This window comes from Eutrigla gurnardus (genome assembly GCF_963514095.1).
Source record: "Eutrigla gurnardus genome assembly, chromosome: 13".
Classification (NCBI taxonomy): Eukaryota; Metazoa; Chordata; class Actinopteri; order Perciformes; family Triglidae; genus Eutrigla; species Eutrigla gurnardus.
Window position 1 is genome coordinate 6,036,419 of NC_139936.1, and position 25,884 is coordinate 6,062,302.

Sequence of the window (25,884 nt, forward strand, 5' to 3'; positions counted from 1 at the left end):
TTTTTATTATTCCCCCTCTCTTTTCCTTCTCTCTTTCTTCACCCCAAGGTCAAGAAAAAGCTAAAAACATCCACAAACAAACAAAATGGATTGCTTGGGCCAGGGAAAGTAATTAATCTGCATTAAAATGCCAGGGGAGCAGGCACTAACTACCCATCTTAAGTGAAGTTTTGCTCAGAGCGACAATAGACCCATGGCAGCACAGGTTGGACTAGTAGAGGACACAGTGATGAATACAGAGGGACTGCTAGCAGGGGGGCCAGCAGCATCACTGGAGCTCCTTTAAGCTGAGGATTTACATCTGCACGACACGGTAGAGGATAAGGAAACAAAGTTACATGAGGCAGATCAGTGGCAGGTAAATATGAGAGATAGTCTAGATATTCTTCAATTAACAACCTCAAGAAAGTTAGAAGATGTTGGTTCCATATGGTATGCAATGCTATAAAGCTATTAAGTCTATGTAAAGTCAGTGTGACGAGGCCTATCGATTTTATTTTGTATTTACTGAAACTAAAATGTTTCATTATAGTGACTTTCCTGATGAATTTCATCCGGTCATTGGTAATAAAAGTAAGAACTCAAACTATGATTCATATTGTGAAAAAGTGGTCTCATATAAAATAGTTTTATATGGATAACTTATCAATTTAAAACACATTTCTTCAATCGAAGCCTGTTACATAACAGAAGATGAAAATAAAGCCACACGATTCATCCGGCTTCTGGAAATATGTCGAGGGTCATCGCCGCTGACATCCAGATATTTTTCCCGGTGTGAAACTCTCTCCCTCCACGTCTGTCTTTGCCTTTCTTCTGCTCCTCAGAGGAGAAGCCTTATTGACTGTGTGGCTGTATTACAACAAGCAGTCTCTAATGACTCCCTGAAGACCTCTCTATCCCCGCTGCCCGCCCTCCGTCTCTCCCTCTCTCCCTCCCTCCGTCTCCCCTTCTCTGCCTGCTCTTCAGGCTCCAGTTCAGCAGCTAATTAACCCCCTCTAATAGCGTAGATTACATTAGCTTTGAGCAGCTCGCACCCTCCACCGGACTCACACTGCCATACAATGAACCCAGCCTTGCTTTACAAATCTCTCCCTTCACAAGAGCACAATTATGGATTCAAACAACTTCTTATCCACACTCACTCATCCAGGGACAGAAGCCCTCCTCTTCAACCAGCCCCACTCCTCCCCAGCCACCCACCTCCCAGGCCTTCGCACGGGGAGTAATGAGAGAGCTGAAGAGAGGAGACCACACAACAAGACGGCCATGAAGGGGAGAGGGTTAGCAAGGGGGGGACCCCTGTCGGGTAAATCAGAGCGGTCACTATAGGTGTTTCACTTGGTGAGGCGACAGAACCCCAGTGATAACCCTCCATCTTAACATTCCTATTCAGAGCAGAATCGAAACTTAATTACTGTGGGTGGGTAGAGCGAGAAGGGGGAATACCGGCACCAAATGGAGGTTTATGGTTTAAGTGGTCAAAGAGAGGGAATTAGACGCAAGAATGAATGACTTAAGCCACTCGGCAGCTGTTTTTCCCACATTGACAAAATGGTCTGGGAACGCAAAACGCTTAATGGAGACTTAAGACAAATGTTTTTTAATTTTTTTATTTGCAGATTGATGGATCAAACTGCTCGATCAGGGAGTCAGATCAATCAGCCAAGATATCTATAAAATACACTTCTGCTGGTGGGACAGGGGACTACACAGTATTCAGGACCCCACTTTTAGAATGGAAGAAAATATTGTGGTTGGTTAGGCATCTTTAATGCAAAGGAGCTGAGCTGTATAACAGCCGCCATTAAACTGCTGGAGTCCAACCAGACTGTGAGAACGTTCAAATCAATGGAGTAGCTCGTAGGAGAGGAAGGGACGCTGAATCGATGAGAAAAATAATTTTTTTTGTAATTGGACATTATATATATATATATATATATATATATATATCTCCACAGCACTTACACCCACTTAGTAGTGTTTTATGAATGATAAAGAGATGAGATATAGTTGTGGGGGGGGAAAAAGAGGGTAAAATGAAATAAAATATGGAATAAATGGATGTAATCTGCTCTGTCTAAATGTAAATTGGTACATTTGTAGTGAAAGGACATTCTCATGTTTCTTTGTCCGAACAAGTAATTTTCCCTGCGTCTCCCTTCTGTAAGGCTTGCCGTAGCAGCATTTTCTGCAGCACAGAGCACTCTCCTTTCTATTTCAATAGGACAGCTCATTTGCTAGACTCGTAGCCCAAACTGCTGACTGGGTTTTTCAAGGCTGTGTACTTTGTGTGCCTGTGGACTATAGTGTGCGTGTGCACGAGCTCGTGCTAAAAAGAGAGAGAGAAAAGGGGGGGGGGGGGAGGGAGAAAGGCATGAAAGAAGGATAAGCAAAATGGAGGCAAAGAGTGGGAGAGAGAACACATTGTATCATTAAGGTACTCAGAGATCATTAGATATATAAGGGCTCTGCGATGCAAGGTCAGGGCTGCTGTGTTTTTCTAGGTCGGGCAGAGGAGCAGTAAAACCGGTCTAATCAGCTGCTTTCTCTCGTCCACCTCGCTCCGTTCCTCTTCCATCTAGCCGTGGTGTGGATTACAGCCCAGTTTATCCATGCCTCTGTATGTATTTACTAACATTATCAAGGCTTATGAGCCAAGGACACAGTAAACCACAGAAAAGGCAAAGCTTTGAGCTTGATATTGGCCTCATTACGGGGTAAAGTTGCTGGCTCCCTGTTTGGCTCTCCCACTATGTACAAGGCTGCTTTAACAGGTGCAACACCCCGACTCTCTACCCAGTATGTTTCATTAAGGCCGGCCTTTAAAGTGGAGTTCAGCAACTGGCGATTTGCCGCAACAAAGTGTGTGTGTGTTTGTGTTTGTGTGTTTATGTGTGTCCACACCAATGCATAAGTGAAAATATGTTTGTGAAGGCCAAGGATTTTATTGGAGGTAAATCCACTCTGTATAAAAGTAAGTGACCAACTGTCTTTTCAGACTTAGACCAGCACTTGATATTGAAAGTTTTTCTGATTCGCACCAAATTGTGCCTTTAGCTGCAAGTAAATCTGTCTGCTCAGATTTGTGATCTTGTTTTCTTCCTCATAGATCTCACAAATAGATCCTAATTGGAATCAAAATGTTTGCCAATCGTATCAATCAAGTGAGGCAGTTCTTGAAGGTCTGTGGGCTTATTTTATTTTGTTTTTCTTTCCTATCGAAGAAGAATTGTCTTGAAAAATGTCTAATAACACCTATCCCTTACCCCTATGTGTAACGCTCCCCCTCTTCTCATGTGACCGAGGTCCTCACAAGTCCACGGGAGAACTGGCCCCGGATGGCAGGGAGGCGACGCCGTTGGTAATGTGGCATGTTCATCAAGATAATGATGGATAGCCTTATCCTTATCCATCCTCGGCTTTATAGAGATGAATGCCCTGCTTGGCTTCTTACTCAGCACTTTGGCCTTTCCCCCACTCATTGTGCACTTTATCACCCAAACACCCTCGCCCAGCCTAAGATGGAGATTAGCAAAGCCTGTCTGGAAAATGGACCCAACTAAAGTCTATCAATCAAATGTGCTCCGGGGCCAATCAAGAGAGGAAAACACGTATCCAAAAAGCCCCAGCGTACACTCTTTCTAGTGATTTTTGTGTGTGTGTGTGTGTTAAGTAATTACAGTATCGGCATAGTGTAGTGATAGAAGGGCATGTGCTTCTTTGGGATGAGAAAAGACGAAGAAGAAGACAGAGGGAAAAGTGTGCAGGAGAGAGAAATAGTGTGTAAAAAGAATGCCTCTCCTGCTCTCGACCGTCTCATTAGGCTAATGTTTTTTTATAAGGCACTTCAAATGTCAAGGCATTGGTGGATTTAGTGTAAACTTAAATTCCATTACCTGGCAGGCATTAATTGCTAACTGAGCCCAGGGATCTTTCCCCTGGGGCCTCTATGTTTCCTCTCTGTCATCTGGCTAACTATTCTGTCTAGACTAACTTAGAGCACCATAATCCACCATGGGGATCAATAAACTGCACATAATTCAGCTCCAATAATGAGCTTTCACTTCAACAAAAGCGCTAGCCCACTTCCCAAGGAACCGGCAGGGGCGTAAAATGATAATGTAATTATTAAAAGGACAGACAAAATGAGTAAGCACTTTCACGCAGAGAGGGAGGGCGAGCCCGGGCCTTAATTAGACACACTTAAAGCTATCATTGTTATTCAAGACAAAGCTAATCAAGGAGGAGATACAGGAGCGTCCATTTCAGCAGGTAATGGAATGACGCCGGCGGGCTCTCCCATTTCCCCGGGCTCGTGATGTTATAAAGGCCGCCCTGCAGTCACGCGTGAGCGGGCGCTCTTTAATGGAGTGCGATGGATGTGGTTTCACCCGCCAATCAGAGATACACAGGAGGTGACTCGCAGTGGCGAGGTTTAAGATTCCCTAATAGCAGCACATAAAACCGTAAGTGTGAGGGATTATTTACACGCGTGGTTCCTGTCAGCAGCTCAGGGATAGACACGTGACATTCTGTGTGTGTTGCAGCTATGAAACAACTTGTGTTCAGCATGAAAGATTTAAATCTCTACGCTGTTATGGTATAATATCCCTCGCCACGGCATCCACACATCAATCTAGCACCTGCATGAGAGATGTGGTGTGTGACAACGTCAGGTTGAACACGGGGCCTTTCCTGCTAACTACTGTTTCTCCAATTATATGCATCCTTGAACTCCAGTGAAATCAAGAGACGCTAGTTTGTTTTTCACACCCAAGTGCTCCTAATTCATCTGCAGGCTACAGGAGGTCCAGGGTGGATAAATCAGGCCTTTACGGAAGAGTTGCTCCCACTGTTTATCTGCTGGTGACATTTGCTGCACAGCCCCAACCGCACCATAATTACCCCACTTATTCACTAAACAGGAATCATGCCTGGCAGGAACCCCCTGCCACAAAGGTTGCGGGACTTAAGGCAATATTCTGTCTCCAGAGTTCAATGGCCCCGGCTCTTATGAAAGGACTCCATTCATTTAGACATCAGCATGGGTTCGCCTCGGCATAGTCCGGCCGAAGATGGGGGCTAAACTGACGCGCCTCAGTAGCCGGAACAAAGAGCATCATGGCATGATGACGATGATGAATTTACAGCCGACTGCACATGCTTTTTCTAAGACGCGGCACACCTTGGCACACTCCGAATGTCACAGTTCCCATAGAGGACTGGCATTTGGAAGGGCTTCTCCTGCCCCTGGAGCCAGAACACCGGGAGCGGATAAGTATCCACATCCCGATGAGGTCTGTCAAAATGACGCATGATAAAAAAAAAAAAAAAAAAAGTGTCTCAATGATTCGATTTACTGTTATTATTCGGCATCTATTTTGGATTTATCGTGTGATTATTTTGTAAATGACAGTATAATCCTGTATTGGAACATCATCCTATCTTATTTCCCCTCCCACTCGATCTCCCGATGCCATTTCAGATGACTTATTGCTCATATTACTCATTGTCTTGAGAACACACCCAAAGTCAGCTTAACTAGGGAACTGCCAATTAAAAAGGAGGGATAGTGTTTCTCCGTTACGTGTTGTGCAACTCCTCAGCTGCACAGACTCTTATCTGTCAAAGACAGTCAGCACAGATGGATGACGAGTGACAAAGGGATTTTCGGTTGAGGTTATGCAGTAATGAGTGTCACGTGACTCCCACATTCAAATTTCAGAGGCAGCCTCTTCTGATCCTAAAGCTGCAATCAACACTGGGCCATCTGCAACACTGCAAATTAACATAATTGGTGTACATTACGTGCTTATAGGGAGTACATTTTTTACCCACTATTCTTTCGCCCCTTAACAAGATGAGCCGTGGAGATACCGAGGAGAGCAACACTGTTGATTGGACGCAGATAGCGGGGGAGAGCAGACAGCGAGACTCGTCGTCTCGGTGAAAATGGATGAACTGACAATCAGGAGTTTGGTGGACGGCCAGGTGTGAGGGCCAGAGTGCAAGTAGGCCAGTGTGCGTCTGACACGAGCACCTTCCCTACACCTGGAACCGAGGGGTCGAGGTGATCGACTGCCTGGCCGTCTCGTCAGACAGCTCGCAGACAGAACGCCGGCAACACTCAGGCCTCTTCCAGCTGCTCTAGCAGAATAAATTGAACTTGATTAGAATTAATCACACTCAACCACTTGCAATTTGCAAAATATCGGGGAAAATATTCAAGGAAATCTGCTTGGAAAAAATCGGTGAACAAAAGGAGGAAAAAAAAAACTTGTGCGCCCTGTAGTTTTGAGAGCGTGCAGTGAAAAGACAGATGTAGATATTTGGATATAAAACTGAGAAGCTACCATTTCTATGCAGAGTGCGTTTCAAAATATTGGCCGTGATGGATCGTATGAATTAGAAATGTTTCAGCATTGGTCAAGGGTACGCCGCGTGTACGTCAGCCGAAGTTATCTTCAAGTTGATTATACAGTACAATACATTACAGTCTCAATTGCCCACTTAGCAAAAGCATTGGGAGTTTTGTGCTGACAAATGACCAGTTGCAGTCCTGCAGAATGCACGGTGCACACGCGTGGGTATAGCAACTTAACCATGTGATCCGTCACAGGAAGCCGTACGTCAAGCAGTCGCACCGAAAAAACGGTGTCAGAGAACATTGTCATGGCGGAGTCTCACCGCTGTCATTACTGGAATTCATTCAGGTTGAAGAGGGGAAGAAAGTCACCATAAGTTAGCTGTCTCCGTCCCTGTGTACACCGTGAAAAGATGAAGTATGCAAACTGCCTGATTTTAAACTTGTATCTAATTGTCTCACGTCATGGGTCTGGGCCAGGGCATTGTTGCTTGAAGAATAAATTGGGTAATTCAATTAAAGTGCTTTCCAAAGACACATCATAAGTGATGGAGAACGACTCTAACCCAGGCCTGAACTCCGTGTCCCCCCCCATCGCTCCGCTCGCCTGACAAATGGATGGCGGTGTATAATTGAAACACATTGCTGCCAGCGTAGGTCAATAACATCGCTCTCTCCGCTCACCAGCACCAGATTAACAGACTCTATTTTATCTTCTCTCAGCCTGTCCCAGCTTGACAGAGCGGGAGCGTCAGCTGCTTATCCATAAAAGAGGCCCCTTATCTTGAAAATAAACAAATACATAAAGTGCAACAGCCTGCCGTCTGTCCAAGCAGTTAAGGGCTACTTAGTTTAAGGCAAACATGTGGGCAGTGTTTTGTTTAACACATCATCGTATGAGATGAAGCACAGCTGTCACTTCAGAAGGCCTGGACTTGACAGACCTTCGGCTCAGGTGAGAAAACATGGATGCCGTCGGCTGGTCAAATTTGAGATTCTCAGGAAAATGGATTTATTATTTATTTTTTCCACATCCTGTGGAATTTATTTATTTTCTTTATTCTATTTTTTTTATGCAACCAATAGTAAAATGCCGCTTCAATGTCCATCATTAAGACCAATGTCATTCAATGTCATCCCCCAATGTTTGTTTAAAATCAAGGACAACAATGTGACGGCACTAATCATTAACATTTTTGATAAACAACTTAAAGACCCTTACATCTATAGATGTATAATGCAAAGCCATCGCTGTTTATGCATGATAAACATTGAGGATTAATTAGTTTAAGCACAAGTGTAATATAAAGCTAAAATGGGTGATTATATGTGTTTAAGCCCAAGCATAACAAATCTACTGGCTTAAATTAAATTTGATAAACAAACGGGAAAAGTAGGGTCAGGGTTCAAGGGTAAAAAAAAAAAAAAAACTCCATTATCTCCCACTCCTCACTCTGTGCTTTCATGTAATTATATGTTGGGTTAGACAAAGTTAATTGAATCCAGTCCATTCAATTTGTTTACAGTTTAGCCATAAGGATTGGAAGCATTAATACCGGACTTTCAACATCCGACCAAATCAACAAAGAGCCACTAAATAAATTCCTATAGGGGGGGGAAGTACACAGGGCTTTCTGTGCTTGTTTACGCATTAGCATACTGTAAAGAGCATGCACGTGAAAACAAGTCCGTATGTGTTTTTGAATGGCTTATTTTTACACATATCCCCACATGGAACACACACAAATTAGCCATGGACGGATATTCAATTAAGTCCTTTGTCAGGGGGTCTGTGTAGGGGGCGGGACAGGATGCACAGTACAGTAATCCGTGATGAGCAACAAGGTGGCAGCTCCATTGTCTGTCTGACGGATTGAAATTACTTGCAGGCGTGCTCGACCAACAGATTAGACCACTGTTTGGGGGGCGAGATAAGATGGCAGCTAGCGGTACGGGAAGGGTACCTCCTCTCCCAGCTCAAACAATGCCTTTAATCCATTCCCTTCACACAATCATTTTGTTCAATATGACTTTTCAGCATCCTACACACTCATTGTCCCCCTCATACCCTCACGTATTCCACCTTTCAACAAGGGGACGGCTTAAATCCGAGGAGACTTCATCTTGTAAAATATTTTGTGCATTATATTAGAAGTCCAAAAAGTCAATGTCGAAGACACTTTCACTGCACCTTTATCAAATGAACTACAGCTTCACTTTTCTTTTTTTTCATGTCCTATTTGGCTTTCAGTCTGAGTAACTCCCGGTCAGATGAGTTATATGGCAAAGCACAATTTTGTGTTTAATTCATTGCTCACTGCCTGCTTGTCTGCCAGCCGCAAGGCTCTGTCCTTCCCGCCAGCACTGTACTTCTTCATAGTATTTTATCATTAAATCACGACCTTGCCGGGATTGCTTTCAGTTAAATGAAATCACAACTCTATAGTTTCATATTGGAGAGGTCTGACCTTAAAAAGCTGCCAAAAGAGGATTCAACAAGTATGTTCAAAAACAATATGGCTGAAAGGACCTTGACATGGTGGAGGAATTATCAATGTTAAATGTAACACTGCTTCGACTAAATCTTACACCACTGAGGCACACACGCTCCCGTCTTGAACTGGAGTTCCACTTTTTGTTAGTAACTGTTGTGTTCGGTGCTCACAATGCTCAAGGATTACTTCCTCTGAATTACAGTCCTCGAAATCAAAAAACAATCTATGTGTAATATCGATGAGATGACATGAATTAGCTACGAGAAAGTAGAAGCACCTTAGCATTATGCTACACTGTATATGCTATGTAAAATATGAGGAAATGAAGATGTAAGCATTGAATCTACACTCCACAATAATATAAGATAATTTAATATAATATATGACACTGAAAAATAGACCAGTGCCCCATCCGTATGAACATGAACAAGAGTTTGACTGAATGGCACTGAAAGCAACTTATTGTTGCATTGACACAATAAGAGGAACCATCAATATGAACAGTTCAATCCAAGTTCAACATGGTGATACAGTGAGTTAGTAAGTGCAGGTTAATTCGTGCATTAAAAAACACCTGAGTTTAAATAGAAAAGCTTGTGCACGTGCGTGCCAACAGTTGGGTATTGGGTGTTCATGTATGGACCGCCTCCTGTAAGCATTGATCAGCCATATCCTCAAACATCTCTGCTACGTTGCCAGAAGGTTCCACCGACAGCTGTTTGTTCCAGGGGCAACTGCCTATTTTAAATTTGCTTAAGTAAAAATGATTATTGCCAATTAGATGCCCATTAATTGTGCAAGCATGGGATGCTGCCAGCTGTTTATAGAGGGGAGAAAAATAGCCCTTCTTATTTAATTCTTCCTTCAAAGCCAACAGCAGTCTCTCTCTCTCTCTCTCTCTCTCTCTCTGCCAGCCAAAAAAAACATACAATAACGACACATAAACACATACTGGAAACGCGAGTGAGTGACAGGAGAGAGAGAGTGGCTGCAAAAAGGCGACTGCATGTGAAAAGCAAGTGAGCGAGTAAGCAGTTTGTTATCCGAAAAGGAGTGTTATATGAAACAGTAAGAAGGTACCGACGATGGCTGAAACAGCAAAAAAGCATGAATTAAGGCAAAATTGTGCTTTCGGCAAAACTCGAAATAATAAACACATTTCCAATACCTGACCAGAGACATCTGGAACCACACAGAAAAAAAAGTTACAGGACAAAATCTTTGATGCACAGGACCGATCTGGTGCCTACCAAAGTTTAAACAGTAAAAAGAAAAAAAAGAGACCTATACAACAAAAAGGAACATTCACGACATTCAGATTATGTAATTCAACGTAGAAATCCGAACCAGAATCACCTTTAAAATGTATGAACAACAGCCAAAACTTTTCTCCAAAGACTTTAACCTACCTAAGCAGAACTTTAGAGCCGTACAGTGCTGAACCGCTGCTGAATCTGTGATGAATGGTTGTCAGCTGCTCTGGCAATCTGGACGGCTTTAACCTGACCTCACAACAATAGCCCAGGACCCTCAGCTTGTGCCCTAAACTGGCAGAAAGAGCTGAATTTAGTCTTTTCAATGGTTAGCGTCTGACCCAGGCACAGCCTGCTGAGTCTCAAAGCAGCACACTTTTATTCCCACAAGCCCGGGCCCCTGCTCAGCCTTAGCCTAGGCTTCCAGGAAGAAGCATCTACTGCAGGTGTCATTAGTTTACCTCTGACCCCTTTCTGAGCCGACCCTATTAGAGGACTAGAGACTGGACGCCACCTGTCTCACCTCTAAAGATGGGCGCCGAGCTAGCTGATGCTGCAGTTGTAGAGTAGACGAGAGGGATAAATAGCATTGAAGCTGCCGCGAAAAGACGGTAGAAAAGATAAATGATTGTTGAAATCGAGGAAAATTATTCAACCATTTACAACCCCTGCTAGCACATCACTGTTATTCTATTTGTCTTTCACCACTTAAACTGTAAAATCATACGGAGTGCTGCGACCATTTCTCTCTCCGGTTTGTTGCCTCACTTCCACAAAATAACACATCATTGGACAGATAGCATCAATTCTGCCCACGGTAATCCCGGCACCTCTGGTTGTATCACTCATTCAATTCCAGCCGCCGGCAACAGCAAACATTACACACTGCATCAAGATTACCGGAGAGAGGCAGAACGGGGGGGGGGGGGGGAGAGAAGAGGGAGAAAAAGGCCTGTATCCATCATGTCATCATGCCCCTGTTATTGTGACAGATCAAATTCAGTGCAGTGTTTGTGCATGTGTTCAAATGTGTGTGTCTGAGGGATGCAAACCGTGGTCTCCTAGGCCGCCGTGATCAGCATTGAGCAGTGAGTGGATTTGTGAGCGTTTGCCTGACTTAAATGACCTCCTTTATACAGTAGCTGGGGCCCTGGCCGCCATGCTTGTTTTAGCTGCTGCAATTAACCTTGTGTGGTTATAACCCTTCAACCCCACACACTTAGCTGAAGGGCAGAAGGGGGGGGGGGGGGGGGGGGGAGGAAAAATGACAGGGAAGGTGATTGAAGAACGTAGAGGGACGAGACAGATGACAAACAGGTGAATATATAGGGCAAACATGTAGGGCAAAAACAGGTGAGACAAAGGAAACAACAGAAAAATCCAGAGAAAAGCTTCATTTTAATGATGCGGGGGACAGACTATGGAGGGGATTGGTGCTTTGGTTGCTTTCCTGCCGGGCTGACAGACTGGCTGGCTAGCTGTTTGGCTCATTGGTCGGTTTGCTGTACTGTGTCTCTCCTCTGGGGGACACGGGTTTGCAGTGCCTGCCTTTGAGAGCATGGGGGGAAGATGAAGAGGCAGTGTCAGGCTGCCTTTTAATGGTCAGGAGTGTGGTTAGTTCCACTGACTCAGGCCTCTCCCCCGTGACGCCGGGTCCACTCCACATAACTGGCCATAATTCAACTCATTTGGCAGTTTGAGGTCTCGGAGGTCTAGGGATAAAAAGTGTGGAGAGGCCTAATGGCAGACGGAGGGACCAGCTGAGGGCACTTCTTACGACATCTCCACAGGAGAACATTTCTGGAGCGGACCCTGGAAACCACAACGATCCATTAGCTACTGAACAGGAAGACCAGGCAGGGCGAGAGGCGAGGGACAGGGGACAGGGACTGGTGCCGATCTACAGGTACAGAAAAGGTTGTACGCTCGTAATACAGATTGATTATAAAAGCCCTTCAGCGGTTCAATTTCCTTAAACTGCCAAGTTATCAAGAACACACTACGAAATACACTTCATAAACACCAATGTGTGGTGTGTATGGGACTTCAAAAAAAGTGCTGAAGATCAAAGTCCCTGAGGATTAAGTGGACTAACTTTTGAAAAAAAAACCCAAACGCAGGCACATGCACGCACACGATATCTGACGACTGCTCGTGCATCTATGTGTTTAATCTGCTGGTGTTGATTGGGACGGAGATGGAGTTGAGTGATAGTTTAGTGACACGCTTTAAAATGAAAGCTGACAGCGGAGAATCCCCCAGCACAGAGAGTCTCTGGGTGACACCATGCCTCCTAGGGGGGATTAATTGAGATGTTGAGGGAATAAGTGAAACGGGACCGAGATGAGGCACAGTGTGTGTTTGATAGGAGGGAGAATAGTTTTTGCAAAATTCCGGTCCGGGCATGTTTTGGGGTGTGTGTGTGTGTGTGTGTGTGTGTGTGTGTGTGTGTGTGTGTGTGTGTGTGTGTGTAAATGAGAAGAACCCCGCTGACCCCAAGCTGGAGTGTCCTGGCCACACAATTAAATGGTGTTGAAGCCAGTGAATGAATAATCAATCTGCTTTATTATCACTGATGTGAAAATTATATTGCTCGTGAAAACAGCTCAGAAGGTTAGAATATTTTCCGTTTCTAACAAAAGCCTAGAACAGAAGTTTGTGTGTGTGTGTTTTTTTATATATATATTTGTATCTAATTTTGTGGATGCATTTAACTTGGAGAAAAGAAATGATAGGTCACCGGGAGTGCCTATATCCTTGCAGAAAAATATTGCAAATGAAGGGACTGAAATAGTCGGTTGAGTATTACGCACTCAGACATACCTCAATTTGCTCATATGCACGAAGCAGGCATCATCATCGTATCATTAAGATGGGAGGACGAGGGAGGAAAATGTTCACATTTTGACAAAAGGGAGAGGTTTTCCAGTCCAAGTGGGTGTAATTTTGGGATTAGGATTGGCTGTATGCTGGTTAGGGGACATGTATATGATGTGAAGGTTAATCACAGTCTGCAGTTTTTTGTAATGCTAGTCGTCACTGCGCTGCAGCGCAATCAGCACTGTGAGAAAATAAGTGGGTCACAACGTGAGACCTTGATTAAAATCGCAGTGATTATAGTGCGGCTTCAGCTCTGATTTTTGCGGGTTTCCCAACATCTGTCCGTGCGAGGACGAACCCATATGATTGAAAATAGACACACACACTGTAAGCATGCCCGCAGAGATGCTTCACGGGTGGACACATGTGCTTCATAACGTACACATGCATAAACAGGCGTGAAGCCGCATACAGGACTGTTAACATATTGTACATTCTGTGGTTTCTTTGTCTATTTTAACCCACCACACAAAGATATTGTAGGCATTGGTTCTGACTGAATCACATTTCTTGACTAATCATTTCTTTCCATCATTGCGGCAGATATTGAAACACAGCATGAAAAATGGATTTCCATCTGTCCTCTATGCTAAATACATACAGCTTTACTCAACAAAGCAACTAGATGCACTTTTTCCAAGAGAAAGGTAGACAATTTAAACTAAATATCTGGTATCATAAGGTGCACAATAATCAATATGCGTAATAAAATTGTCTATTTAGTGAGAGGGTGCAAAGGTAGAATAGCTGCATGGACGGATTCAGTTTTCCCCGCTTTCATCTCCCGTTCCTGCCAAGCTCCTCGGGAGTCTACGTGGAAAAACAAAGGCTGAGGGAAACAATGCTCATGCCATTTAACAGCAATGTGAAATCAATATATATCCTGAAATGGCAGGAAAAACATCATTGTAAACTAGTTATTGACGTGTTAAAGTAATTTACACTTGCTAGTACAAGACAGATCGTGGCAATATTTATTTAGCTGGCAAGCTGGCAGTGGGAAAACGATACGGCAGCTGCAGCTATCACCAGATGCTGGTGTTACAATGTCCGTCCATCAAATTGTCCCCCTCCACCCCCCCTCCTCCTCCTTCCTCCTCCATACCCTCCTCCTTCACTTTCCCAAATGGCTGGCTCCCTTTTCGCTGCAACCTGACAGCCTTAAAACAACTGTATAATTAGAGCTGCATCTGTCACACAGGTTTATTCTGGCTTTCGGGTTTGGGAATTGCAGACTGTGGGAGACACTTGAGGACACAACACTTGTGCGGAGGAAGGAGCGGGCGGATATGCTGTGGGCCCGCAAACATGTATGTTCACGTGTGTAAAAGATGTTCAAATTAACAACAACAACGATTAGACTTTATATAAAAATGCTGATGCAGATAGAGGGAGAGAAACACCTAATGGCATGCCATCACACATTTGCCTAAACCCATCCAACTTCCCATGCAAAAAAAAAAAAGGAAAAGTAAAAGCCAACGGGTGGAAAAAAGAGGAAATATGCAGCTGTATGGTGAGCTATCCTACTATCAGCTGCTGCAATTAGAGAGCACAATGTAAAATGTCACAGCGGATCTGTATCATCGGCAGCCCTGTCACAGGGAAAGGCCAGGAGGAGTGGAGGAGAGGGGAAGCAAAGAGTACAGCAAATCCCATCGGCCAAGCCTGTTTGAGTAACACGAGAGGGAAGATGGCGTAACGTTATGGCAGGACAGCTCTGGGTGTCTGGTTCACGTGCTGTCATGTCACCCCACTCCTATTAGAGAGACAGCGACAGAAACATATGATTAACTGGCAATGTGAATTAGTCTTCTGCAGTTTGATGAAATGCAAGAGGGCAAAGGTGCAGGTAAGGTAGGGAGACGTGCACGTGTGTCTACATGTGTGTGAGGAAAGGCGTTTAAATGTTCTTCGGTGATAAGCGTGCTTTTATTATTAGTTCATCAAATAATGCTTAATATGTGGTACTTTATTAGAATGACGTGGTGGTATTTCTTATTTAATTTTAAATTACTTAGATATAATGTTATAGGCTTATCATTGACTCATTATTTCTGAGGAAAAGATGAAATGTACACACGTATTGTATAAAATATATAATATAAAACACATTTTCCTCTACTGTGCCGACTTCCCCACTTAGCATCTATATTAGAGAAAAAAAATGGTGATGAAAGATGCCTTTTAATTTCCAGCTCAGCATCATTTTGACATGTGTAACTGATGAATCTCCACAGGATATAATAAATCATTTCCAGATTTTTTCCCCCCTAGTTTTTTTTGATCAAGTTGGGGATGACCAGACTTCTGCCCGGACTCATTACATTTGGGGAGCAGATTGAAAGCGCGTCGAGGCATGTTCTCTGTTATTGTCATTATACACCCTCCTCAAGCTGCTGAGCAACTGTAGAATTATCACCTCCGCCACGCAGACGTAGACTCACACTACTGCATATCTGTGTTAAAACACAAACACCGAAGCAATAATTGTATTACTTCGAAGGAACACACACTCTGCATACTAATCGGACTTTGTCTCCCGTCTAGGTGAGCAGCATCTCTACAGTGACAAAAAAAAAAAACAGGAAACTACAAGACACTTCAAGTCATTTCGGGACAGAATATTGAATATTTGAAAAATTGTGCCTCCGCAGCAGCAGCACTGTGAAACGGATTCCTGGCATGAGGGACCACAGAATAATATAAGCTCCCTCTAGTGGCTTTGGAGTAGATTGCACATGAAAGAGTGGTGATAATGGAAGAGGAGAGGAGTCCTATCATTTTTGTAGTATTCCTGAAAATCACATCCACACTTTATTTCAATTCATACGAGAGGTTTATTTCATTAAGCTGTAAATCATGTAAACGAGCGAGAATGTGAAAATTATTTTCACTCTATCAACTTTACCGGAGGAGGCACGGGTACGTGCAGAACGTATGTGTTGTCCAGGGACGGCTTGCCTGCCGAAGGAGGCGGTGAAAGTTCACTCACAGTACCAGAGAAACCCCCCAGCTTGGGTTTGCCACTGAGGAACGGAGTTGCCCAGGGAGGAAGATAAAGAGAGAGACATGTGGAGTTTGAAAGAGGGAGCAAAAGAAAGAGAGAGGGAGGAAAGGGGGGGAAGTATACATGAAAAAGAGTGAAAGCGGAGAGGGTGTGTGTATTCATATTTTGCCTATTTTGCCACAAGCTCTTCAAAGGCTACGTCTTGCCTACAACACATCTGGGAATGAGAGTGAAAGTTGAAGAGTTCCTCCTGCTCTTCTTCTTCTCAATCCCCCCCAAACCCATTTTGCTGATTCCTCTTCTTTCTTTATTTTCCCTTTCAGCCCCCATCCCTCCATCTCTCTCCTCCCTTCGCCTTTTCTTGCAGACAAAACCTGGCAGCTGTTGCCCAGCTGACCTCATTTTTTTTTTACTATTTTCTCGGTTTAAAATAAAACGCTGCAGCCCTTTTTTAAGCATCGCTTCACTGACTTACCTTAAATGCAAAAACAATATCAGCCGCACCAACATGAAAAAAAACTAATCTCAACAGGGACAATGGTGTGAATCATTTAGAAATCACCTGCAAGAGGCTGATTCAATATCAGACTGGGGCAAGAGACATCAGAGGATCTCGACTATTTCTATAAACACAGAAGACGGCAGAATGTTCAGAAAGTGAATACTGATACGGAGCGCTGTGATGCCTCTGAAGAGGCGTCGGCAGGTTAAGAGGATACCTTTTTCTCTATATATTTCTACTGTTTTAGTCACGGCTGTGTCTGCTTTCCAATTTCACTTTTTTTTTCTTCCTTCCCCCCTCTATCTTCCTTTCTTGCCAAGGTTTATCCCTGAGGTGTCCTCTGGGGCTACCTACTGGATAAGCCATTTGAAATGCATTTTCTAAAAAAAACCTTCCGTTCCATTTTTTTGAACCGCTGCTATCTCTCAAAATGTCCTTAAGAAAAAGTGTGAGAGAAAGAACGGTGGCAAACGTTTTTTAAAGTACTCTCTCGCTGTACTTTTTGTGTGTAGTTTACGAGTGAGGAAGAAGCCACGGCAGCAGTGTGATGCAGACTTCTGGGACTGTGATCTGTGCTGGTGGGTACTGCACAATGTGGACCGCTCCTCTGTGCAACTAGTCAAACCGGAGAAGGTTTCTCCTTCACCTTTAGGATCTTATAAGTTGATGATATAGACCTCAGTTGCAAGGTAAAGTTTGATTTGAGATCAGGATAAGTCTAAATTATTGTATAATGGAATAAAATACCTACGTAGCTCAACAATATACAGTATTATTTCCCACCAAACACAACATACCGGTGGACTCTACAGTGTCCGCTGTCTGCATACTAAGTAATGCACTTCTTGCCCAGTATTTAATCATCTGAGAGGGCGATCTATAGACCTTAAGCCATGATCACTCGGTTCCCATAAAGTGCATCGCTGTGCCACATCGTGGGCCGCAGCCTGCACCGTCAACCAATTATGCCAATTAAAGCCAGAAACCCCTGTGGTGTTTTGATAAGACCTTCCACAATTTCTTCCACTGAAGCAATTTGTTCCAGTATTTGTTTACTAAGAGAGGCTGTGACTCGCAGCAAAAATAATATTTGTTATCTCCAATTGCCATCAGAGTCGAGTGAAACCCCCACTGGCTAATCTTAACCTGGCTTTCTCATTGAGGTTTAATCTGGTCATGGCAAGTTAGCATGTAGTGCGGCGAGAGTGTGTGTGTGTGTGTGTGTGTGCATCCCGTGAGTGTGCACGTATGTGTGTTTGCGTCGGAGGAGGATGCGGAGGAGAGAGAAAGACAGACAAGCCAGTCATTCTCCATCCTGCCCCCCTCCCTCTCCCCGTCGATGTCAAGAACCAATCACGTGTGAAAACTTGCCTTAACTTCCCTTGCCTGTGTGACGACAGCGTCAGAGAGAGTTTGACAGATCTGCGCGCCACGGAGGCGTCTCCCCGCCATTTGGCATGCCATGCGCGTCTGGTGCGCTGGAGACTGCCTGTCAAACGCCTATGAGTCGATGGCGCAGCCAGGGACCCTACGGAGTGCCAGATGGGCCATTAAGGTAGTATTAATGTAGATGCCATCGCTTTTCTCCTCTGACTGGGACATGCTCTCTCGAACTGCGAGCAGCTGCTGCCATTTACTAGGACAGCTTCCTGCTAACTTTGGCCAACTGGCAGCACCATTGACTGGCTCTCAATGTAATGGTACACTTTTCCTTCCCACTGTACCTATGACTTCTGCCTTTCTTTCCCTCCTGCCCTCCCTTTTCCAGAGGTTTTAACGGGATGGAGTTGATAACTTCCAGCTTTTCCTGAAGCCAGAGTGTTAAAAAAAAGACACACTGCTGCACATACAGGCAGAGAGTCCCTCTCCCTTTCCCTTTACACACACACACACACACACACACACACACACACTAATAGGAGTATAGAAACTGGATCCATCTGTACACCCACTCTTAAGCTCATAATCAAGGCATGATATTCAGTAATGTACGGTTGTTTCTGTTTATGCCCTACTGAGTGCTAATATCATGCTTTAATTGAGAGAAAATTGGCTGTTGGCAAGAAACAGAAAAGAAGGTTACCAAAACCCCAACCATGGATAAGTGTTGCAATCAGTAATATTCTATTTAGTTAAGTAGCCTAAAATGGGATGTTTTGAGATCATTATTCAAATCACATTGACAAAATCCTATTATGAGAATTACTTTTTCCAGAAGGAAATGTACAGAATTATTGATGTGTAATAAATGTGCTTTCAGCATTGCATACACTAGGGGCATATTACAAAACAGTGGGGCATATGATTCAAACTGAAACAAGGTCACAAGCGCCATATTCTCTCATTCACACTGAGAAAATCATGCATATTTCAACTTTGCATAACATCTAATGGTAAAAACAGAATAGCAAACAATGAAGAATGCCTATAGTTTGTTCCGCAGAGCAGCAAAAGTCATCATACTGAACGAACGCCGAGGCCCCCAACAAGTCAGAGGAGGGAGTGAGTAGTCGGGAAGATGGGTCTCGGTACTTTTTTGAAAAGACGCGTGATCTCCAGAGGCGCAGGTTAGCCTTCCTACACAGCCGAGACTGCCTCCCTCTATTCCTTCTCTTCTCACTTGCCTTGCCTCTCATTTTTCAGCAGAGCCCAGGGCCTGAGAGGAGGAACAGAACAAGCGTCCTTTGAGGTGCCCCTGGGGATGATGGGTATAGTAGTTTAGGTCGCTGTACACCCACACTCAGTTCCCACGTACTGCATAACTTGTGACTGCGGCGTAACAATAGACAAGTGATAATTGTAAACTATACAGCGACTTTATTGTCTGGCAGCCTCTCACTTTCTCCCTCAGTCTGAAGGGAGATGGGGGGGAGGAGGGGGGACGTCTATGTTCACATCTCAAGTGGCAGCTCAGATGAGGACTACAGGGTTGGCATCACCGTTGGTCAGTGTCGAAATCAAACGCACCGCCACCGAAGCGCAGCAAACACTTATGCTCCCGCACAGCCGTTAGTGTGCTGGTGGTATCAAACTGACACCTTCTCCCTTGGCTGCTCCTGACAAGGAATTTCTACGTCGGGAAAAAATTAGCTGCACCTCGCCGAGAGCACGGTGGCAATTTGTACAGTTGTGAATAGATTTGATTCTGAGTGGAGGAGATAATTGTTTATTTTGTACAGTATGAACCGCGGCCAAAAAAAACACAAAACAACAACATTGTACTTGCTGACCTTGCGCTGTAAAAATTAATATACAACCGGCTGTCTGTCAACTCGGCCCACGATTTGAAAGTCATTTCAAGAGGCTCTTCAAAAAGTCACTAATCAACCTCTTCCAACAATGCAAAGCAATTTCTTTCTAGTTGATTGAGAACAGCAATTGCTATTTTGGTACTTGGACTCAATGAATAGGGCCCGCTTTCTATCTGGGTATCTACATATTGAAAAGAGGCAAACTGGCACTAATCAGCGTGTCTGCCAAGTAACCAGTGCAGCAGAGAGAACCACATACGTTTTTTGTGTGTGTGTGTGTGTGTGTGTGTGTGTGTGCCTGACAGCCTGACAGACGAGATTAAGAAGCAGACAGTTATTGCAAAAGTAAACTTGAGGCTGAGGAAACAGGGTCTGTCTATCGCAGCGAGATGGCGCAGAGATCCATTTCCCACAGCTTTATCCAGGAAATCCAACCTGCGATGAACAGGATCATTTTCCTTTATTTACAAGGTGCATGCAATTGCTTTGCCATGCAAATGCTTTCAAAAGCACGGTAATGCCATCCCGCTATTGTGGGGGAATGATCGCTGCACCAGGACAAGCAAGCTCGGCTTTGATGGGTGCAGAATAACGGCGTTACAGAGCTAAAGCAATGTGTGTGTGTGTGTGTGCGTGTGTGTGTGTGTGTGGGTGTGCTGCAAATAGGTTATTTTGGATGGGGGTTTTTTTTAGAAGAAAGGAGGCATTACCGAGGCCTATTGGTGCACCGAGGTATACTTCCAACCAAGGCGATTAACATGAAAGGAAATATCTAATGTTATTTTCCACTGCTGTGAAGAGAGAAGCTGAGAAAAGCCTGTAATCACATTATTATTTGTGTCGGAGATCAAGATCAATCAGGGTTAAAGCGTGTCACAATGTTTAACAATAACAAAGGATGGTTGCTTGTGTAGGAGATATACACAACACAACTGGATGTGTGATACTGGGCTAAGAAAACTCAATTTCTATATCCTCGTTGTGTTTTACAGCTGCGTTCTGATTCTACAAACTATATAATCGCACACAGAGGCTAATGTAGTGCTGTTTAACAACTGTATAAGTGACATGCAGGAGGAGGAGGCGCCACTGGAAGAAAAAAAATAAAAAGCAAAGAAAAGCTTCACTCCCCTCAGAGGTCTGTACTGGAAACAAGGCGGCATCTTAGTGCTGAGGGAGAAACTCAAATCCAGACTACATCAGCATACCCGGAGTAGAGAAAACATTCAGTGGCACAAAAAGCTACACTTACTTTACAGTAGGAACCTTAAAAATGAATGCTGAACAGCAGAAAAGGACGAGAAAACAAGCATGCACTGTGGTTTTTATGATCCCCGCTAGCAAAAAAAAAAAAAAAAAAAAAAGGTACAACAAACCATTGTGTTCCTGCAGAAAAGGGTGCCTCCATAGATTCAGTCACGCAATGTATCAAGCCGGTAAGCAAGCAAGTGGCGAGAGGGAGATTCAAACTTAATGAGAGCTTTGGCAGCTTGTGTGGAAAAGGCAGGGAGGCAGGCAGTGATTAACGGAACACTTCAGAGTACAAGGCACAGCGGTGCTCAAAGAAAACAGTGATGATCTCCACTTAATCGCGGAGAAGCCCGGAGCATCTGCCGCCAGAGCAGGGCAGCGGCACCGGCGAGCTCCCGCTCCGCTAGGCTGTCATCTCTAGAGAGCTGCGGCCATATGCTCGGCTCTGCCGCAAACTCACAGGAAGTTAATTTTCTGACAAAACACAGGGATAAATATGACATTCAAACAAGTTGTGCTCAGCCAGGCTGAACACGGATGCCATGCCAAGCTCAAGCTGCACACGTGTCACACTTAGGAACAGAGTTTATTTGCATGCTCCTACGGTCGCTTTTTTTTTGTAGAACATACATCCAGTGGGTGGTATGCTGCTAACAAATTTAAATAAGCAGACCCATGGTATGTGATACTGGCTTGCATCCACAGCTACTGCAATAACATCGCCAGCGACGGCTAATTCTTATGAAAATGTTTGCGTTGAATTAAAGAGGGACTATCCTTTCTGCATACAAACCTGAGAAAATGACAACGTCATTGTCCTAATGAGGAGAGAGAGAGAGAGAGGTAAGAAAAAAAAATAAGATTAACTTTCACGTCCGTTCACAGACATATAGCTCCCCACGGTGTGTCATTAAAATAATGTCAATCAAACCATTAAACAGGAGCTCCGTCTCAACTTGTCTGCAGCAGGTGAGATGCCATAGTGGGCCCGAACAATGGACACACAGGTGTGAGCGGAATCCCAACACCTTATCACGAGGCCAATAAAGAAAGGGAATATAGTGTTTCTCCGATCTCAGCAGTCTCCGACCACTCCATGTCAGACGGCGAGGAGAACCGGAGCCTTAGGGGTGAAGCCGGGCAGTTCCAACCTACAGATTCTTTACAACAATAGCCGGTATCGTATACTTCGGAGTCTGGGGGATAGCTGGAGATGAAGCAGCTATGGACCTACTGAAAAAAAAATGGAATCAGGGAGGGATGAAAGAAGGTTGGTGGCCTCCACCTGGGGCAATCAGAGGCTACTGGTGTGGCTATGACACACACCACCCGGTCCCATTCTCTGCCAATGCTACTGCGTTTCCCCCCCATCTGTATCCCTTTGCCTTGAAAGAGGCGAGGGCCGGGTGCAGTCATGCAGTCAGGGGCTTTTATCAGGGAGGAGAGGTGAGAGGTTCGGCCTCTGGGACTCCATACCGCTGCCAGGTGGCTGGGTACTTTCTACCTAGTGTGAGGCCGGTCTCAGGTGAACTCTTAAGCCTCTCTTCTGGGAATGTGTCTTATGTTACTGCTGGAACGAGGCCAGAGGAACACGGATAACGTAACAAGAAAACAGCATCTTGATTGTAGAAAAACTGAACACTTCATGGTGGTTGGAATGCAAAAGAAATAAAAGAATGGTTGAAATCCTGCAGTTAAAATAAACCATCCAGAAAATGTAATTCATAGGAAAGAGAGACAAATTAGATGTCACTCACTGATTGACCAGATTTGAATATTCTACATGCTATAGTAAGCTTCTCCATAGTGAGTTCTGCACAGGAAACATGGAAGGTGATGAAAACAGGTTTCCATATTTGGGCCAAATGAGAGAGAGTGGACTGAAATACTCAAATACATAGCCTCTACTGGTTTTTCTTGTTTTTTTAAAACCATCAATTGCAATATGTGGGCGTAAAAAAAAAAAAACCTAAAGACATAATGTATAACAATGCGCTAATGTCACTGCAAGAGACTGGGAAAATCTGTCAGAAATATAATAAATCTAGTACACATGCGCACAGACGCACATGCTCATACATCAAGTGTTGAGTGGCAATCATTCACCTAGACACTGTCACATTAAATGGGCTTATTTTGCATGAGAAGGAAAGAGGGAGCGATGGGCTGCAGCGAGCAAAGGAGGGACTGAGGGACTGAATCAAATGATATGAGTAGGCAAAATTAAGCTCCAATGCAAGTGGAACACTTCACGAGAGAGCCAATTTCAATTCCACAGCACTTAATTTAGGATTTGTATGGTTCAGCAGCATGCTACTGTATGGTAAGCCATGTAAGGACAGAGATAGAGAGAGCCATCCAGGCCCTTGAGGTATCCATCACACAGGCCTGCCCCCATCGACCGCCCTTACACACACACACACACACACACACACACACACACACACACACACACACACACACAATTCAAAATGAATGATTTTATACTGGAGAGATTAAGTTTTAAGGAGACATTAAATCACATTGGTTTTAATGCGATGAGTACGTCTGTGTGTGTTTCAGATGTTCAGAAGGTACCAGGTATTAATCACATATCGTCTTTAGATTCGGTCGTGACTGTAAACACACCGTTATCCTCATACCTGGTGGTCTTTGAAGTCGAGCCTCTGGACGTCATAGCCCAGCTGGGCGTAAAAGTTGTTCCCGAAACCGTAGGCCAGCCCGGTTTCAGTCCATATGAAGGTGTGTCGGCTTCCACAGGCCACGCCGGCAACGCCGACGACCTCCTTTAGTTCCCGTGGCAACATAACCTCCACCGGCTGGTCTCTCACTGCCCTCTCTCCGTCACCCAGCCTACAGAAAAACAACAGAAAATACACACTTCTCTATCACATGAAGGACATATTGAGGTTTTGGGGGAAGGTTTAAGAAAGTAAATAAACCGGCTGGAATCATGTGATGGAGCTAAACAATTAGTTATGTCTTTGTAAATACAAGAAGCTTGTGTAATGCATATAAATTAACCATCAAAAACAAACAAGTAAATGTAGAAATAATATACTGCAGAAATACTGCGGCGTTGTCTCCTCCGTAGAGTCCCATATAGAGTGTGTCTCACAGGCATATTTCAGTAAGGTCAGCTTTACATTCCGAGGGAAGAAATAATAACTCAGCCCAACTGGAGTAGCTGTACAAATGACTTTACATAGGCCTTGGCTGAGGGTTGAGTTTCTGTCTCCATGTCCCCAGCGTGAGCCAACAAAGAACATCCAAGACCCCGTTTCAAGATGAGCTGGTCAAACGCAGCCCCAGCACCCCTGTGACCCCGCGAGCTCCCGGCAGCTTCAAACGGCAGCTCTGCTGTTTGCTTCTTGATAAAAAATGCTCCTCTTTGTATTTGTTTCCCTGAGCCAGCTTCATAACCTGCGATGCCCCGGCCATATCTGCTAGTTTGCGGCGTGTCTGGGAAAAAATAACAAACAGTCTTCTCCATTATTTCCACAAACGGGGAACGAAAGGTCCTCGCCCGCCGTCCCCACGAGAGCCCGTATTGATTAGAACAATGCTTCAACTCAAGACAAGACCACTCTGGGGTCACTGCTATTTCCATCAGAAAGTTTGCCAGTTTAAATTTACACAGCTTCCTCTTACTCTTCTCCTCTCTCTCTCTCGCCTCCAGTGAGACACACAGGAGAGCCGAGGAGTTTTCAGATATCAGAGTGCCAGTTGTGTAACAGAGATGCTCACCCTTTGCTCTGCAAGTGGGTGTTATGGAGCTCCAACTATAGGCTCCTCCAACTATAGGCTCCCCCACTAGAGAGCGTCGACCTGCTTAGTGGGGTCAAAGCATCATGAGATGAAGAGACGGGAACGAGACAGACGAGAGGGACGGAGAGCAGGAGAAGGAGAGGGACAATGGGAAATGATGAGAGAGAGTGAGACGAGATGCCGCTTTTATGTATTTCTCTGAGGTCCGCAGTGCTGCTGCTTGAGGAGTCGAGAGCCACTGAATCACTGCAGCCTCCGGGCCTTTAGATGTCATTACAGCCAGACGCACTCCTGGCTGGAGAAGTTTTAACAAGGAAGCTCATCAGGAGGAAAACAACTTATCGTGTTGTGTATTAGTGTGTCTGCCGGTTTTGAGTATCTGACTGCTGTACTGTATCGTGTCAGACGACAACATGGCATTTGAATGACCTTTGGACGGAGCAGAACAGACCACGGATAGTCTGAGCAGTGATGTAATAGCAATTTTTGGGGGAATAAGCACTGGATTTCACTTACTGCCCGCTGGTGCCGTTTCCCCATGCAAAGATCTGGTTGTCCACTGTGGAGAAAAGGAAGAGCACAGTTTTAACACAGTTGTACACTACTTTCTAAGCCAAGCTGCGTTCGAGACAACCGTTGAAAGGCTGCGGGGGTTTAGCAATGGGAAAAATTGAAAGTGGTCATATTCAAAAGCCGTAGATGTTTCGGTAATGGCTCGGATTGTGTGTTTTCCCTTTTGTCGAGTGTGGCGTGAGCAACGGCGTGTCAGTGGGTGGACCCTTCCCCGCTGTGTGAAGTTTGATTAATACAGGCTCGACAGAGAGTTCAGAGACTGGGGCCACCTCTCACACACCCTGCTGTAAAATAATGAGCCTTCAGCGGGAAGGAATAATATACATGGGAGGGGAGAGACACTTCCTTAGTCGGAGTCCAAGCTGAATATATTCAAATGAAATGAGCAGAGGAGGCCATCCTAACTGATTAGACTCGTCTCAAAGAAGCCCATATATTTCTCCTGCTTTGTACATGTATTTAACTGTCACCTCTCTGCTCTAACAATCCAACGTGGCACTGATCCATTTGCATATGGTTTCTATAAATACCCGG

General features: G+C 44.5%; 1 protein-coding gene across 1 annotated transcript in view; it reads right to left on the bottom strand.

Moving 5' to 3' along the window:
* Positions 1-25,884, bottom strand: part of LOC311023748 (serine/threonine-protein kinase Nek9-like) — a 268,007-nt gene that overhangs the window by 203,175 nt on the left and 38,948 nt on the right. The window contains exons 2-3 of the mRNA XM_084025764.1: positions 25,294-25,336; positions 23,652-23,862 (exon numbers count right to left, since the gene is read on the bottom strand). Coding sequence (XP_083881890.1) covers positions 23,652-23,862; positions 25,294-25,336 — 254 coding nt within the window. The remainder of the gene's footprint in view (positions 1-23,651; positions 23,863-25,293; positions 25,337-25,884) is intronic.